At 65.0% G+C, this 16,080-nt stretch overlaps 1 protein-coding gene across 1 annotated transcript; it reads left to right on the forward strand.

Annotated features, from left to right (window-relative positions):
- Positions 1–1,923: 1,923 nt before the first annotated feature.
- CTSD (cathepsin D) lies at positions 1,924–12,826 on the forward strand. The gene is made up of 9 exons (XM_004441073.3): positions 1,924–2,079; positions 4,160–4,319; positions 6,270–6,393; positions 7,027–7,145; positions 8,810–9,036; positions 10,954–11,076; positions 11,495–11,639; positions 11,731–11,829; positions 11,919–12,826. Exons 1-9 carry the CDS (start codon positions 2,012–2,014, stop codon positions 12,084–12,086), a joined length of 1,233 nt encoding a protein of 410 aa, XP_004441130.2. The 5' UTR covers positions 1,924–2,011; the 3' UTR covers positions 12,087–12,826.
- The last annotated feature ends 3,254 nt before the right edge of the window (positions 12,827–16,080 follow it).

Genomic DNA, 16,080 nt, shown 5'->3' on the forward strand with positions numbered 1-16,080 from the left:
GGGACCCCGTGCCTCTGTTTATCCATCCCACACATAATCGAACACAGAGAGAATGTCTCCCCTCTGGACTGAATGACCTGACAGGGGCCTCTGCAGGGGGAGGGGCCTCTCCACCCTTTGGGCCACCAGAGGGTCCCTTCTCAGCAGTTCCATGTCGTCCTCAGGGGAAAGGCTAAGGATCTCTGCCCCGCACCAGCCCCGGCACCCCCACCCCCACCCCCACCCCCGGGCCAGACACAGGTGGCGGCCATGTCAGGCCTCTGACCCCGTCCGACCATCTACACTGCCTCCTGCCCACACCCTCCTGGTCTTGTCGACCCCGTCAATGCCCCTGTGGAAGCAGCAGGGGGACACCCTGAAAATGTGTTTTCTCATAGGTCTGCTGGGATACCTGCCACTGTGTGCGGAGTCCAGCCCACCCAGCGCCCAGCTGACCTCTCCGAGATACCAGCCTGCCAGGAGGAGGTGAAAACGCCAGGGAGTGGGTTCCTCTTCTGGGCCTGCACTGAGTCAGGCCTTGGAGCCCAAGGAGCCGGGTCAGAATTCCAAGGGCAAGGAAGTCTGTCTGCTTTGCTCCGCACTCTAGTCCTCATCTCTAGATGTGCATCAGATGAACCCAGCAAATATTTGTGGAACAGCTGGGTATGGAGGCAGGGTGAGGTGGTGATCACCCATCTGTGGCCATCAGGCTGACCAGCATTAGGGCAGGGATCTGGGGGGGTTTGGCCCAGGTCAAGGTCTTCATTTATTCGGTGGTTACAGAAAAGATGGGAATTCCACTCCTGCCTGCTGTGAGCCACAGAACCTCGGTTTGCCTTCCTGTAAAGTGGGGGAGCTGGGGGGACCACTCAAGAAAAAGTGCCCTGGGTGAGCCCCCTTGGGAGGATTCCTCATTGTTCATGTCCTACTCAAGCATCACCTCCCCAGAGAAGCCTCCCCCAGCAGGGGTCACTTTCTAGCACACTCCCCCTGCTTAATTCCCTTTTTGACATGAACCTTCTCTGAAACGATCTGAGCAAACTCCTTTCCTCCGTAACTAACGCCTGCCCCTCCTCTGGCTGGGACTAGGGGTGGGGGACAGACCTGGCCCTCTCCCTGGCCAGCTCCTCACAGCATGAGAGGGAATGCGGAGTCCTGGAGGGCAGCTGTGGGTTACTGTGGCCCGGGCAGGGCTGAGCACTGTTCTGAGCAAGAGATTCACACTCCCATCCCCTCCAAGAGGCTGATAAAAGTGATGAAAAGGCTCGAGCTGGGAGGCCTGGTTCCTCATTTGATCCCACAGCAGACGGGCGGGTGGGGGCCCCAGGGTTAGGAGGGCCCAGGGTGGGGGGGGCAGGGCCAGGCCAGGTGCTGTTCTGGGGGGGTGGGAAGTGGGGGGTGGGGGCTGTGGACACTTGGTGGGGGACGATGAGGTCCGTCCGGGTGGCTGGAGATTCCCAGGGTGAAGGAAGAGTGGGAGGGGAAGAGGCTTGGGGGAACGGGGCGCCCGGGGGTAAGGGGACCAGGAGGGGAACAGTAGGCGCAATGGGGCGAGGATGGAGCACTGGGAAAGGCTGCCGGGCCTAGGCGGGGGCGTACTCAGCGCGCTTGGGCGGGGAAGGAGCCGCAGCTCCGGGGGAGGCACCCGGCTGGAGGGGTCCAGGGGGCCCCGGATGCGGTCCCCTTCGGCTCAGACACGGTGGCCGGCCGCGCCCGCGCCGCACACTAAGCACCCACGCCGGGCCCCACCATTCTCGGGTCACGCGCGGGTCCACCGCGGGAAAGGCGGTGGCACCCCCCCCGAAGGCTGTGAGGGTCGGAGCAGGGCGCGTCTGCGCGGGGCTGGCTGGGGGCGGGGTCGTGGTCGCCCCGCCCTGTCCCCGCCCCCGCGCACGCCGCCGCAGCTCACGTGACCGGCCCGGGTGCAAACAAGCGTGTCAGCTGATTCGAGCCGAGTGCGCCGTCATCCCGGCTATAAGCGCGCGACCTCCCGGGCCTCCGCTGTGACCGGGCCGCCGCCGCCGCCGCCGCCATGCAGGTCCCCAGCCTGTTGCTGCTCGCCCTCGGCCTGCTGGCCGCGCCCACCGCCGCGCTCGTCAGGTGAGGCCCGCCGTCCCGCGCCCGGTGACCCCGTGCACCCTGGTGCACCCGCGCCCCGTGCGCCCCATTGCGGGGACGCCGCGGGGACGCCCTGCGCGCCGCCTGCAGGGCCCACCCTCGGGCACGGCGGGGGAGCTCTGCAGCTGCAGGGTTCGCCCAGGGACCCCGCCCCCGGTGGGGGGCGCGAGCCCCCCACTCCCACTATCGCGGGGTCGGCCTTGGAGGGAGGGGAGGAGGGGGTGTGGCTGTGAATCGGGCTGACTCAGCCTCCCCAGGACAGGTGGGGTGGGGTGCCTGCACTCAGGGCCCACGTGTGGAAGTCGGGAGACACAGGTCTAGGCCCCTGAACCTATGCAAGTCATTTTCCCGCTTGGGGTCCCCCCTTTGCCAGCTGTGAGCTGGGCGGAGACTCGCCTGGTTTGTCCCATGGGGTCTTACTACCGGCCCTGGGCCAGGAGAGCCCCACAAGTCTGAGAGGCAGATGGGAGTTAGCCTAAGAAGGGGGTCTGGGTGAGGGGCCCAGCCGATCCGGGTTGGCTTCCCCACCAGCACTGCCTGCCCCAGTGAGGACCACACCCTCCTCAGGCCTAGGGGCCTGACCCCCTGTGCCAGATGAGGCCACCGACTGCCAGGCCTGGACCAGGGCTGTGCCAGCTGGAGTGAGGACTGGTGCCTCTACCCCCACCCTCCCACCTTGCAAGACAGCCAGCTCTCCTGGCAGTAGGCCGACCCCTTTGTGTCCCTGCTCCCACCCTGGCTCCGGGGCCTTTGTGCCAGCCCTGAGCAAGCATTCTTCCACCTCTGCTGTGGGCCTTTTGCCCATGGGCAGCTGGATGAGGTCATAGGACTGCAGAAGCTGACTGTCACCAAGTGAAACTGAGTCCTGCAAAGGGCTGTCCTATGTGGGCTTCCCCGTGGGCCGGGGCCTCCGGGGAGTAGCCCACCTGGAGCCATATGGGTAGCAGCCTGAGCCTGCCGGGCCCCACCCACAGGCCTCCCCCCCCCCCCCGGGGACGGATGGCAGTGGGGAAGGGACCTGGGGCTTCTTGGGCGGTGCCGCTCCTCTGTGGTCCTGTGGGACTGATGGCACCTGTTTCTTTGGTTACTGGAGGGCGTGTCCCTCCTCTCCTGGGAATGACCTCGCGGTCTCTAGCCTGCCAGCTCTTAGGCGAGAGTCCTGTTTTCCTGGAGCATGCTCTTGGCTTGCCTAGAAAAGCCAGCCGTGACCTTGAACTCTGATCCCCAGGGCTGGGAAGACATTTCATCCAAGTGGTTGAGTTTGCTCAGATGTGTTCTCCTGTCCCTCCCGCCTCCTGGACCATGGGAGCAGGGCGCAGCTCAGACACAGGGGCCCCCTCGCTCAGTCCGCTTTCTGATGGTGGACCCTGTGCCCAACAGAACCAGGACCCTTGACCCCAGCCCCGTGCTCTCTCCCGCCAGCTCAGACCACGAGGGCCACCCAGGCTGGGTGTGTGTGCTGGAGGCAGCGGCTCCTGTGAAGTGTGCCCTGAGCAGGGGCACCGTGGGGCACGCTTTGGGGGAGGCAGGCCTGAAAGCAGACCCCCGGCACTCCAGCTGCGGCCCTTGCCCTCCCCAGGTCTGTGTCAGGGTGGGGAGAGGGACAGATGAGCAGGAAATGACCCAGTTCACAGCAGTGGGGGTGAGGGCCCTGGAAGGAAACCAGGTCGTGTGAAGGGCAAGCAGGGGTGGTCAGGGAGGGCTTCTCAGAGGGGATGGCATTGCAGTCCCATCTGATGACCAGGAGGTGGCCACCGGAGAGGTCAGACAGGGGAGGTGGGGACTGTCTCTGCGTGGGATCTGGGTGACAGCAGCAGATGCGGCCAGAGGGCCAGGTGAATGGGACGGCTCGGAGGGCTTTGGACAGGGGTGGCAGGTGCCTCTAACAGACCCCACTGGCCACCATCACAGAAGAGAGTAGAGCGGGCCCAGAGTGGGGCCAGGAGACCCCTGGTGGCTGAGGAGGGGGAGGGGCAGGCTTGGATGTGGGGACGTGGGTGCGGGTCCAGGTAGGAGGTGGATTCGAGCCCCCTTAACAAGCCCTGGTCCCTCCTCTCGACAGAATCCCACTGCACAAGTTCAAGTCCATCCGCCGGACCATTTCAGAGGCGGGGGGCCCCGTGGAAGGCCTGATCGCGAAGGGTCCCATGTCAAAATACTCGCAGGGGGCACCTGGTGTGACCGGCGGGCCCATTCCAGAGTTGCTCAAGAACTACATGGACGTGAGTGTGGGGGTCAGCTTGGGGGGACTGGGTTGGCTGCGAGCACTGATGTAGATGGGCTGGCCTTTGAGAAAAGTTCTGGGTGGGCCGGCAGGTGATGTAGTGAAGTTCTGTTGTTCTCAGCAGCCAGTGGTTTTGAGTGCCTCACCTGTGGGGGGCGGGTCTTCTGCTCAGCCACGCCCCCCGGCCCGCCCAAGTCCCAGATGGAGGACTCAGACCTCCTGCTGGGTTTGCACTCCAGGCTCCCCTGCTGGTGCTGGTCCTGGTCCTTCTGGGGTTGTGAGAGGGAGGGTTGGGGTGTCGTTGGCATGTCTGTGACATGTCCCGCTGCATGTCACTGTTGGCTCAGAGCTGGGCAGGTGTCTCGTCCTCAGGCCAGCCTGGGGAGTGGGGGACAGTGTCACTCTCTACAGATGAGGGAGCTGGGCCCAGGACCATCAGCTGGGTGTGGAGGAGCCTGGAATCAGGCCTAGGCCCACCCTGAAAGGCTGTGGGGTGGGGGACTCTTAGGGGTCCTTCTGGGCCTGCCTGCCCGGTCGTGACTAATCTCCCTGGAGTTTCTGTGTCCTTGCCCGTCCTACCCGAAGGCCTGGGGCAACCCGTAACACTCCCTGCCCCCATTCACTTTCTTCCTCTTGGGTCAGCAGCCAGGTCTGATCATGCATGCTGCTCCTTGAGTGGGAAACAGGCTCAGAGGTGGAACATTCTAAAAGCCACACAGCAAGCTGGGGACAGGTTTGGGCCCCAGCCTGGCACCCCTGGGGATACCCAGGGGACGTCCTCTCTGCATCTCCTGCCCCCAAATCGCAGGGAGCCAGCCCCTGCCTGCCATCCAGCCTCTGGTCTACCTGAGGTTGGGACAGGTGCCTATGCCCTCTGTCCTGCCTGGCCAGAGCCCCAGCCGTTTCAGGAAGCTGTGGCCTCACAGGCATGTGACCAGCCTGGTGGAGGGGGGCTGTCTGCCCTCGGCTTGACTGATCAGTTCTGTCTCTCACACACAAACACACACACATGCGCGCATGCGTGCGCGCACGGAGATTTGCTGAGTCATCCCCCCCCCAACCTGGACACTGTTGGGTCATGAGTCAGCAGCTGTTGGTGTTTCCTGGAGCCAGGTGGCCAGAGAGAAATGACCAGAGGGATTGGAGCCAGAACCCTGTGGTGACCAGTGGCCCAAGTTCCCTCCTAGAGCAAGAGGGTGTCCCATCAGGCAAGGCCCAGATGCCCCCAAACTCAAGAACACCACACCCTCTGACCCATGAGAGGGCCAAGGGTGGGGTTTTGCTTTGAGGCTCAGAGGGGCACGTGCCCCTCAGGCTCACCTGAGCACCTGGCTTCCCCCAGATTACCCCTGCTGCCCTTGTTTACGGGTGGGGAAACTGAGGCCCAGAGCACAGATGGCAGAGTGGCTGGGCCCTGAGGGTCTCTGAGCCAGCACCGTCAGCCTCCCCTGGGCTGCCTGGACCCCCTCTACTTGGGAGCCCCCAAGACTTGACCCTGAGGGGCAGGCGCAGGGTAGGAACTGAGGCCCCAGAGTCAGGCCCTGACTTGGCCCCCGTCCTGGGGAGGGAGTCTCTGCCCTTCCGGGGCCCTGGACCCCTGCACTGCAGAGGGTCTTCCCGGCGGGCACTTCCCACACCTGAAGCTCAGACCAAGGGCGGAGCCTGTCCCGACACTGACTCCACTACTGTTGTCATCTTTGAGATGGGAGCCCAGTGTCACCGTGGTCAGGCAGGGCTGGGCTGTGCCCAAGGGCCCGGGGACCCGAAGTGCCCGTGGGTCTGAGGATCAATGGCAGGTGGAGGTGGATGCCGTGACAGCAGGTCTAGACTCTGGTGCCCCTCCTCTGGCCTCGAAGACCTGGCTCCCAGGACAGCAGTGGCCTTCTCTCAGGCCCAGTGGGGAGGTGGGCCCCCTTCCCCGACCCTGACAGCCCCTGTTCCCCACCAGGCCCAGTACTATGGGGAAATCGGCATCGGGACGCCCCCACAGTGCTTCACGGTGGTCTTCGACACCGGCTCCTCCAACCTGTGGGTCCCCTCGATCCACTGCAAACTGCTGGACATCGCCTGCTGTAAGTCACAGCCCTGTCTGTCCTGCCCAGTGCACCCCTCTCCCATGTGGTGGAAAGAGACCGAGGGGGCCGGCCCCGCCCTTGCCTGTGAGGATGCGGGAGCGGGCAGAGAGGACACGGGCCCTGGAGTGGGGCGCACAGCCCTCCGTCCACCCCACGTGCACGCACATGCTCTCCCTGTGGGCACTGGGGGCCTGCCGCCAGCCTCGGCCCCTGTCCTCCGTTCTGGGCTGTAGCTGTGGGCTGGCCGCCACCAAGGAGAGCAGGCCTCCACCTTCCGCGGCCCTGCCTGCTCAGCTCTTGGGCAATGCGCTGCTCCCATCTCTCGGCCACACCAGAGGGCCCAGCTCCTCCGCCCTGCCCCAGAGCACCTTGTTTTCTGGGCAGGCCTGTTCCTGCCAGCCTTGCCCTCATCCGGGCTGGGACCGTGGTGGCCGAGGATGGAGCAAGCCGTGGGCCAGACCGCCCACTGGGCCGACACCCAGGGTGGGGGTCACGGGCGATCCCGACCCTGGGAGGGCAGCTTGGTGGGCGGGCTCTGCAGTAGGTGGCTGGGGGCCTGGCGTGGGGTGGGGGGTCAGAGGTCAGAGGCCGCAGCGGGGCGGCAGGCTGACGGGTCCCCTGCTGGCGCAGGGATCCACCACAAGTACAATAGCGACAAGTCCAGCACCTACGTGAAGAACGGCACCTCCTTCAACATCCACTACGGCTCGGGCAGCCTCTCCGGGTACCTGAGCCAGGACACCGTGTCGGTGAGTCTGTCGTGGGGCTGCTCCCGGGGCCGGGGCGCTTATCGTGGTGGGAGATTCTCCCCCACGTGTGATGGGACGAGAGGGCTCAGTGACCCCCAGCCCCACCCCAGGGTAGGGAAGGGTCTGGGCCAGCTCCCCGGAGGTGCTGTTTGGCAGTCAGCTGAGTGAGGCGCACGGGCTGGCTTGCTGGGCGGGTGCACAGGTTGAGCAGAGACCGGGAGGCGAAAAGAGCCCAGTGTGCGGGGCAGTGCAGAAACAGAGTGAGAAGGAGACGGGGTAGGGGGCAGCTCTGGCCATGTGTGCAAGCTGGGGACAGCCAGGAGGGTTGGAAGGGGACAGCGGGGCAGGGAGCAGCCAGTGCAGTGAGGATTTGAACACCCGCATAGTCCCTGAGGCATGGGTGCAGAGCGACGGCGCAGGTCTGGGACCAGGACCTGGCGAGCGATGACTGGGGAGGCTGCCTCCCAGGCTCCTGGCGGAAGAGCGGTGGGAGGATTGGGTTCCGTTCTGACACGTTGGGTTTGAGTTGCCAGCTCGGTGCTCAGGGCCAGGCCTGAGGACGGGGGCCTGGGTTGGGGACCGGGCCTGGACCAGTCAGGGAGGGCAGAGATGTGCCCCTGGGGCTGCTGGCAGAGGGGCACCTGCAGGGAACACCAGGAAGGGGAGGGAGCAGCCGGGGACGGCAGTCCAGGGCTGTGCCTGTGGTGGAGCATCTCTGGGGCAGCATGCAGGACGAGCTGTCCTCCCCCAGGCGGGCTGAGCAGGCCCTTGACGGTTCTGCCCACGATCGCGTGGCCGGAAGCTGCCTGGTGCCAGGCCACAGCAGAGGCCTGGGCTGCGAGTTTTGGGGGGATGTGGTGCAAAGTGGAAGATGGTCCTCTCCCAGCCCCAGGCGAGACAGGAAGGCAGCAAAACCTCCCGCAGGGCCAGGGGTCTGGGAGGAAAGACCCTTCCTCCAGTGGGGACCATTTCTGACCGTCCCGGTGGGTCAGGAGACGGGGCGCTGTAGCTGCCTGCAGCCACTGCCCCGCCCCCCCCCCCCATCTTCCTGCCAGGTTTATCTGGGGGGCTCCGCCTCCGGGCTGTCTCTGGGCCTGAGACAGGATGTTGCCCAACATGCCCCCTCCTCCTGGTGTCAGCCCCAAAGAGCCACTTTTTCCCCACATCCTGCTGGTGGTCTTGGTCTGTCTGCAGCCTCAGCCGCCCGCGTTGGGGGAGGGGGCTGTGTGGCCTCCAGCCTGAGCTGGGTTGGGTCACAAGGTTCCTCACTCTCCCCAGCCCAGCCCAAGGGCAGGAGCAGGCCTGGGTGGGGAGGGCGCTGGGGCAAGAGGGCCGGAGCTTGGCAAGGAGCCAGCCCTCTGCGCTCGCTCCTCCGTTTCTGTCTCTTGTTAAAACAGTCCTGACAAAGAGTACAGACCTCCGAAGCCCTGTCCCCACAGCCCCGACCCCAGCTGTCCCCAGCTGTGTTTCGGTCCAGTGTCACCAGCCCTTTCCCCTGGGCCCTCTGCCCACACATTGAGCCCCTTTGTGCGAAGTGATGGGCGAAGACCGAGCTGGGTTTTGTACTGTGGCCGCCCACACAGAGACGGCAGGCGACGGCCCACATGGGACCCAGGTGTCGAGCTTGGTGGTCCACGTGGCCCACTGACCCCCTCGGCCCGCAGGTGCCCTGTGGTGCGGCTTTGTCGACCCTGGGCGGCGTCAGGGTGGAGAGGCAGACCTTCGGGGAGGCCATCAAGCAGCCAGGCATCACCTTCATTGCGGCCAAGTTCGACGGCATCCTGGGCATGGCCTACCCCCGCATCTCCGTGAACAACGTGCTGCCCGTCTTCGATAACCTGATGCAGCAGAAGCTGGTGGAGAAGAACGTCTTCTCCTTCTACCTGAACAGGTGGGCGGGAGGCGTCTGGTTCCCTCCTCCGGGCCTTCTGGGCTCAGCCATGCTGAAATGCAGGGTGGGGGGCTTGGGCTGGAGCCGCCCAGTCACAGTCCTGCTGCGGCCTCCTTGTGTCCAGCGGCCGGGCACGAGGCCTCGGTTCCTGCCCTCTGCCGTTGTACAGGTGAACAGGCGGCCTCCTAGAGGAGGCTGTGTCTTGCTGGGGTCTCCCAGCGGGAGGCGCTCCGGCTGAGGATCCGGGATCTTGGTTGCTGGGCCTGCGTCATACGAGAACCAGAGCCGGGTCAGGGGTCATGGCGGTTCCTCCTCCTGCATCTCTGCCTGATGTCCCCAGTCTGGTGATGGGCAGACGTGGTCCTGGCCCCAGGGGACAAGGTCGTGAGCCCAGATTTGTGACAGGAGCTTTGGAGGCCAGGGGCGGGGCCCTCCCCAGGGGAGGTGACCCCAGGCTCGAGCGCCCCGTGTTGGATGAGGAGGGCACAGGACGATGCTGCTTGAGGAGGCTGGGGTCTGGTCACCAAGTAGAGAGCGGCCTCCGCCAGCCTCCCCGGTAGGTGCTGGCTGCCCCTTGCAGCCAGGGAGAGGCCACTGCCCTGTTGTGGAAGGGTAGGTGACCCGTGGCCGGGTGACCATGGGCAGGGGCCTCAGTCTCAGGACGGTGCTGCAGGTCCCCAGAGGGAGCAGCAGACAGGAGGGGTGACGCGCTGTGCCGAGGGGCGGGGCTGTGGGCAGAGTGTGAGCCAGGTGGTGCACTGCCCCGAGCCGCTCCTGGTCACTGCGCCCCACACGCCCCCTCTCCTTGAAGGCCTGCTTGGCACTTGGGGTCCCACCTAGGCCCCTTGGGCAGAATTCCAGTCCAGAGCCCTCCCCTCTTGCTCCGCCCCTGCCCTCAGCCCGGCCTTTGCGTGGATGCTGCCCTCTGTCCCTTTCCTTGGTCAGCGGTGAACACGCCCCAGCAGCTGTTGGGGCCAAAGCCAGCTGCTAGATGCAGGCACGCAGATGAATGGCTCGTTTCCCCATGAGCCGACGGGCCCTGGGGAGGCAGACGAGGTGAAGAGGACCCGGGAGGTCGGCTGGGCCTGGGGTTGGGGACGGACGGCCCAGCGCTGTGACTCCCTGGGGCACGGGCTCAGGCAGGAGGTGGGGGTGAGAGGTGAGGGCAGACGGACTCACAGGGGCGGGTTTGGGGGGCAGGGCTGTGGGTAGGAAGTGGAACTGGATGCAAGATCTGGTTTCCATATGTGGATATCAGGGGTAGCGAGAGGCAGAGATGGAGATGGCAGAGGCCACGGTGGTGGCAGGAGGGCAGGGTTCGGCCTTGGTACTTCTGAGTGTAGGGACAGCCAGGAAGATGATAGTGAGCTGAAAAGATAAGTCTAGATGAGAGTGTAAAGAGATGATCCTCAGGAGCATCAAATGCAAAGGCCCTGGGGCAGGAACCAGCCTGCTCCACTTCTCAAGTTTGCCTGATGCCTCCTCCTGGAAGCTCTCAGTTATTCTTCCAGGCAGACAAGGTTCTCTCTCCTTGGGCCTCTAGCACTTGCTTCCCTGTCTGCCCGCTGGCCTAACCCTGGCAGTCTTCAGCTGGCAGACCAGGAGGCCGGAGCAGAATTTCTTCTGCTGGGATGGGGCTTGGTCTGCAGTCCACACAGAGTGTAGGATCGGAGCCTGTCCCCTGGGGGAGAAGAAAGTCCCATCCCTTCCTCTGCCCCTTCCGGATCCTTCCACCCTGTGGGCCCAGGAAGGTCCCTGTTCTGGGAGGCCTTCTGAGATTGCCCCCTCACCCTTACTTCTGATCTCCTGGCCCCAGCCTGTGCCTATGCCACCCAGTCCCGAGGCTGGATGCATGGTGCGGGAGTGGGCAGGGGGCTCTCGTGCTTGCCCTGACTCCCCCCTTCCCTTTCCTCCCAGGGACCCAAACGCACAGCCGGGGGGTGAGCTGATGCTGGGCGGCATCGATTCCAAGTACTACAAGGGGTCCCTGTCCTATCATAACGTCACTCGCATGGCCTACTGGCAGATCCACATGGAGCAGTGAGTACTGGACGCGGGGCCCTCACTTGGCTCTGCGGTGGGGTGGGGGTGGGTGGCGGCACATGAGGGCGGCAGCCGGCCCATGGGCCTGCGGGGGTTGGGGTGGGGGGAGGCGGTGGTGGGGTGGGGCGGGCCTGGACCCCATGGCCCTCTGGCCCTACCTGCCTCTTGCCACCTCCTGACGCCCAGCCCAGCTCTTGGCGCCCAGGCTCTGGCCGGCGCCCTCCTCTCTGCATGGCTACTCAAGTGGCTGTGCCCCTGCTCTTGGCCTCGCGAGCCCCTTCACCCAGCTCTGCTCGTGGCTGAGTGCTGAGGAAGAACAGGAGACAGCATCCTTCAGGGGCTGTGGGTGGGGTAGGCCTGCCCCCCAAGGCCCACTGGAGCTCAGGTGGGGGGACTCACAGCCCCTGCCCTGCAGGGTGGATGTGGGCAATAGCCTGACGCTGTGCAAGGGGGGCTGCGAGGCCATCGTGGACACCGGCACCTCCCTCATAGTGGGCCCCGTGGAGGAGGTGCGCGAGCTACAGAAGGCCATCGGGGCCATCCCGCTGATCCAGGGCGAGGTGAGCGGGCTGGGGGGCGCCGAGCGGGCGGGCGGGCTGCCCGCAGGCTGCTGTCCCCCACGCACACGCTGCTCTCTCCTCCCTTCTTCAGTACATGATCCCCTGTGAGAAGGTGTCCAGCCTCCCCGAGGTCACCCTGAAGCTGGAAGGCAGAAGCTACAAGCTGTCCTCAGAGGACTACACGCTCAAGGTGAGGGGGCCGGGGCGGCCCTGGACGCTGGGGGGCAGTGGCCTGGGTGGTGCAGCGGGGCTGAGTGGTGACCACCATGGCCGTCCCAGGTGTCGCAGGCCGGGAGGACCATCTGCCTGAGCGGGTTCATGGGCATGGACATCCCCCCGCCCGGCGGGCCACTGTGGATCCTGGGCGACGTTTTCATCGGCCGCTACTACGCCGTGTTCGACCGTGAGGAGAACCGGGTGGGCCTGGCCGAGGCTGCCAGGCTCTAGCCGGCCCCTGCCCACTGGCAGAGAGAGGACGAGAGTCCAGTAGGAGGAGGCCAGCCACCCCCCACCCTCCCGGCCCGCCTCACCACACACACTTGCACACTCACACTCGCCTGCTCACCGCCCGGTGCTCTGGAGGCCACTGGCCCAAAGGGCTGCTGTTTTGTTTTGTGGTTTTCCCTTCTCTGGTTTCAGAAATGCCGCCTGCCTGCCTGTCTGTCTGATGGCGGGCTGGGGCCCCCGGGCAGAGCCAGTGGGCTGCTCCAGTGTACCGAGCCGTTTCACTAACTTGAAAGACCCGGCCTGGTGTGGCAGCCAGTGAGTTTGTTGTGCATGCCTGGACCCCCGCCCCCAGGGAGTTCCCGCCCCAGCCTGCGCCCCGGGGCACTGGCTGCCTAGGCAGGGCCTCTGGGCTGGGCCGTCCTCTTGGCTCCTCCGCCCAGCTTGGGGCCCAGGGCTGGCGCTGCTGTGCCCGCACATCTGTTTATCCTGGTCCCCTCAAGGAGAGGGCCAGCTGAGGCCTGAGGATGAGCAGGAAGGAACTGAAAGCAGGGGAGGGGACAAAAGCCAGCCCTGTGGGCTTGTGGGGTCATCCCGGGGCTTGACCGTGTACGGTGAGGGCATTCACTGGCCCAGGGCTTTGGGGGAGGGGAGGGGGCTGGCGCCGGTCTTCTCTACGGCTCCTCCCCCTCCTGAGGGTCCAGGAGCCCAAGTTGACACGAAAATACAGTCGTTTGAGCCTCTGTTTCTGTGTTGGCGTGTTTTGTGCCTGGTGGGGAGGGTAGTTCTGAATCTGGATATGAGGAAGAGGCTGGTGTGGCTGGTGCGATGCTGTCATTCTGGAGGGCTGACTCTCAGCCAGGTGGCAGGGGGAGCCTTTGGGGGCACCCCGGGCTGGCTCATAGACCAGGCCCCCTGCCCTGTGCATGGGACCCCGCAGGCTATAGCTTGCTGCCCTGCCTCGTGGCTGAGACACTGCTGGCGGGGGGCTGGCTTGTATGGAGACCTGGAGCAGTGATCAGTAGGATGTGGCCTCAGCCAGAGGCGGCAGGGTGGGGCCCAGCACAGGATTTCCAGTGTGATCCGGCACCAAGGCACAATTTCCAGGGGGTGTTCCAGGCAAGCACCCACCGCACTTTCCTGGAGAATGTTCCAGCAGGAGCAGGGCCCTGGCGTTCCCCTATCCCCCTGTGCACCCCACTTGTGTCTGGGAAAGGAGCCCACACAGGGCTGGTGGTGAACGAGCAGCCTGCCTCCTGTCTGGGCCCTCCTGTCAGCCCCTGGAAGCAGTCTCTCCTTGTGCAAGCCAGGCTGATGCTGGGGTGTCCGCCCGGGGTCACAGGGCTCAGGAATCCGAGTTAAGACTCCCCTCAGGTCATGATGACCTCCCGGCTGGGTTGGCCTGTTGAGGGGGGACCGGGAGCATTTGCCCAGATGCTGCCACACAGCCTGGAGGTTTTAAGGGATGAATGGGAGTTTGTGAGCACTTGGTGGGGGGGCAGGATTCCCTCTGGGTGGGTAGCTCTGGGCTCCTGCTTGGAGCCCACCCCCTGCAGGTGTAGGGGGATGGCGCACGTGACCGTCCTGGTGCCTTCTCAGCCTGCAGGGCTGTGACGGTCTTTGGCCCGGCCCTAGGGGATCTGGGAACTTGACCCCAGTGCTGAACTCCATCGGGCACCTTCCCAGAGAACGTTTATCCGGAACTGCAAGGAGGCTCATGAACATGTGCCCAGTGTTCTCTGTGCCTGAAATACGAGCAGGGAGTGGGCAGAGCTCTGCAGGGCCTGGCAGGGTTTCTGGGCAGAGTGTCATCAAAGCCTTTGTGCCCAAGAGGCCCTGAGGGCAGAGCTGGCCGGCCAGGAAGGGGGCAGTATCTCCCTCCCCTGCGGGCCTGTTGACTGCCTGGCTCTGTCTTCCCTCGGTCTCCCACCCACCAGAGGGAGGCCGGCCTGTCACGGGGCCATGCGCCCCCTGAGGTCTCCGCGCTCAGGCTCCATGTCCCCGGTTCTGTTCCCTGTGCACACTGATCCTCTGTCAGCTGGGGGGCTCTGTCAGGTCTCCCAGAGGGCACCTCTGTCCGCTCTTCTGGAATACGGGGACAAGCACGGCGGGACACCCCAGGCACTATGTGGATTAGCGCAGGCCGAGCCCCAGCCCCTATTCCGGGCCATCAGGATATTGATGCTCCTGCTCAGAGCCTGGGGCCACTGTGGCTCCCCTGGGCTGCCCCCAGGAGGGCTCCGTCCAACTGGTCGGGATTCTCTGGACCCTGAAGTTGGACTCCGGGCTCAGATCCAGCCTCTTGACCCGACCCTGCGCCTAGCATCTCTGTCTCCAGAGGTGGGTCACAACAGGGGCCTCCTGGCCGTGGAACCAGGCACAGCACTGGCATGTGACAGCTCCAAACGCTGGCTTCTGTCCTGGCTGGCTCGGCCCTGCTCTGCACCAGCCCAGCAGCCCAGTGGGCGTTCCCTGCCCCATGCGCCTGCCTGGAGGACACCGGTCTCAGGCTGAGTCCAGGGTGGAGGCCAGTGGGAGCTGAAGCACCTCTCCACGCGGGCTCTGGGGGCCTCGGAGAGAGGCAGCCCCATGGTGGTCTGTAGGAGAGGGGCCTGACTCCACTCTGTGACCTGGAGCAGCCCCTGTGGGCCAGGCCCCCTCTCCTGCTGTCTGAGGACCAGTTGGACCCGCGTGCAGACCAGCCCCATTGGCCACCCCCTGCAGCCTCCTGCCCAGAGCAGCCGGGGGCCCAGCCAGTGGCAGGCGAGACAGTGCTGGGCCCAGGAAGGCAATCTCAGATGCCTGGGATGGCGTGGCTCGAAGGCCACACACAGGCTGGGAGGACACCTTAGGTCAGGCTCAGCCCAAGGACGAGGGTCCTTGTGCCTCTAAGCCAGGCCCTTGGGAAGCAGACAGTGGGTGTCGGGTGAGGGAGAATGGAACCCTGGCTTCCCTCCCGCTGGTCCCCACCCGCCCTCAAGCCTGTGGGCCTGGGCTCTGCCGAGGGCATGGTCAGGACATGGGGCAGGGCTTGTGCTGGGGAAGCCCTCCCACTCAACAGAGGGTTTTATCAACATCCTTTAACGCCAACTTTGTGCTGCGGGTTCCTGACAGCCATGGATGAGGCTGTGCCAGGGTTGGCCAGGGGGTGAGGGTTGGGGTGGGGGCTGGGCCGGGAAGGGGCGTGGCTCGGAGGGGGGGTCCTGTTCAGGGACAGGGGTTCAGGAAGGGCTCAGGCTCAGAGCACACCGAGGTTCTGGAGAGAAGGGGGTTCAGAGGACTGGGCATGGACAGACAAGGACTCTGAGAGAAGGGGTCCCTGAGAAGGAGCAGGAGAAGCAGGCTGGGAGGAGAGAGGGTGGTGGAGAGAGGGGAGGCAGGTTGGGAGGCTCAGAGGGAAAGGGGCTTCCTGGGAGGAAGGGCTCAGAGCAGGGACAGGGCCTCTGAGGAGGACGGAGGCTTGGCAGGGGACGTGGGAGGAAACGGGGGCTGCCGTACTTCAGCGCAGCTTCTGGGGGCTTCAGAGGGTCTGGGCTTGGTGGGGGCTGGCGGATTGGTGAAGAGGACCCAGCTCAGAAAGGGCACCTGCATGGCGAAGTGGGGAGCTCAGAGTCCCGAGGAGGGGACACGTTGGGACTTTCACAGGAAGCGGAGATCAGTTGGGGGCAAGTATGAGAGAGAAACGAGAGCCAGGTGGGGTAGATGGAGGCCAGAGGGGCTGAGGCTGGCAGGGCGGGCGCTGGTTAGGGGAAGCAACTTAGGGGGCAGAGCAGGGGGCCCAGGTGGGCCAGGCAGGGCTCCTGGATAGGCATGGGTAGGTGAGTGGACAGAGCTCCAAGGAGATGAGTGTCATTAGGGGCTTGGAGAAGGACATCTGGCCCCACGGGCAGAGGGGACCAACCCGTGAGAGGTCACGGCCTCGGAGACTGGACTTTGTGAGGGAACTGGATTATCGAGGGTGGGGCTCACTGTCTCCAGGCCGGGGGAGTGTGGGGGT

Source organism: Ceratotherium simum, chromosome 34, assembly GCF_057802395.1.
Source record: "Ceratotherium simum simum isolate JZ-2026a chromosome 34, ASM5780239v1, whole genome shotgun sequence".
NCBI lineage: Eukaryota > Metazoa > Chordata > Mammalia > Perissodactyla > Rhinocerotidae > Ceratotherium > Ceratotherium simum.

Coding starts and splice junctions, on each gene's coding strand:
- CTSD (XM_004441073.3), top strand. CDS start 2,012: ATGCAGGTCCCCAGCCTGTTGCTGCTCGCCCTCGGCCTGCTGGCCGCG. Junction 11,077..11,494: donor TGGCAGATCCACATGGAGCA/GTGAGTACTGGA, acceptor CCTGCCCTGCAG/GGTGGATGTGGGCAATAGCC. Junction 11,640..11,730: donor TCCCGCTGATCCAGGGCGAG/GTGAGCGGGCTG, acceptor TCCCTTCTTCAG/TACATGATCCCCTGTGAGAA.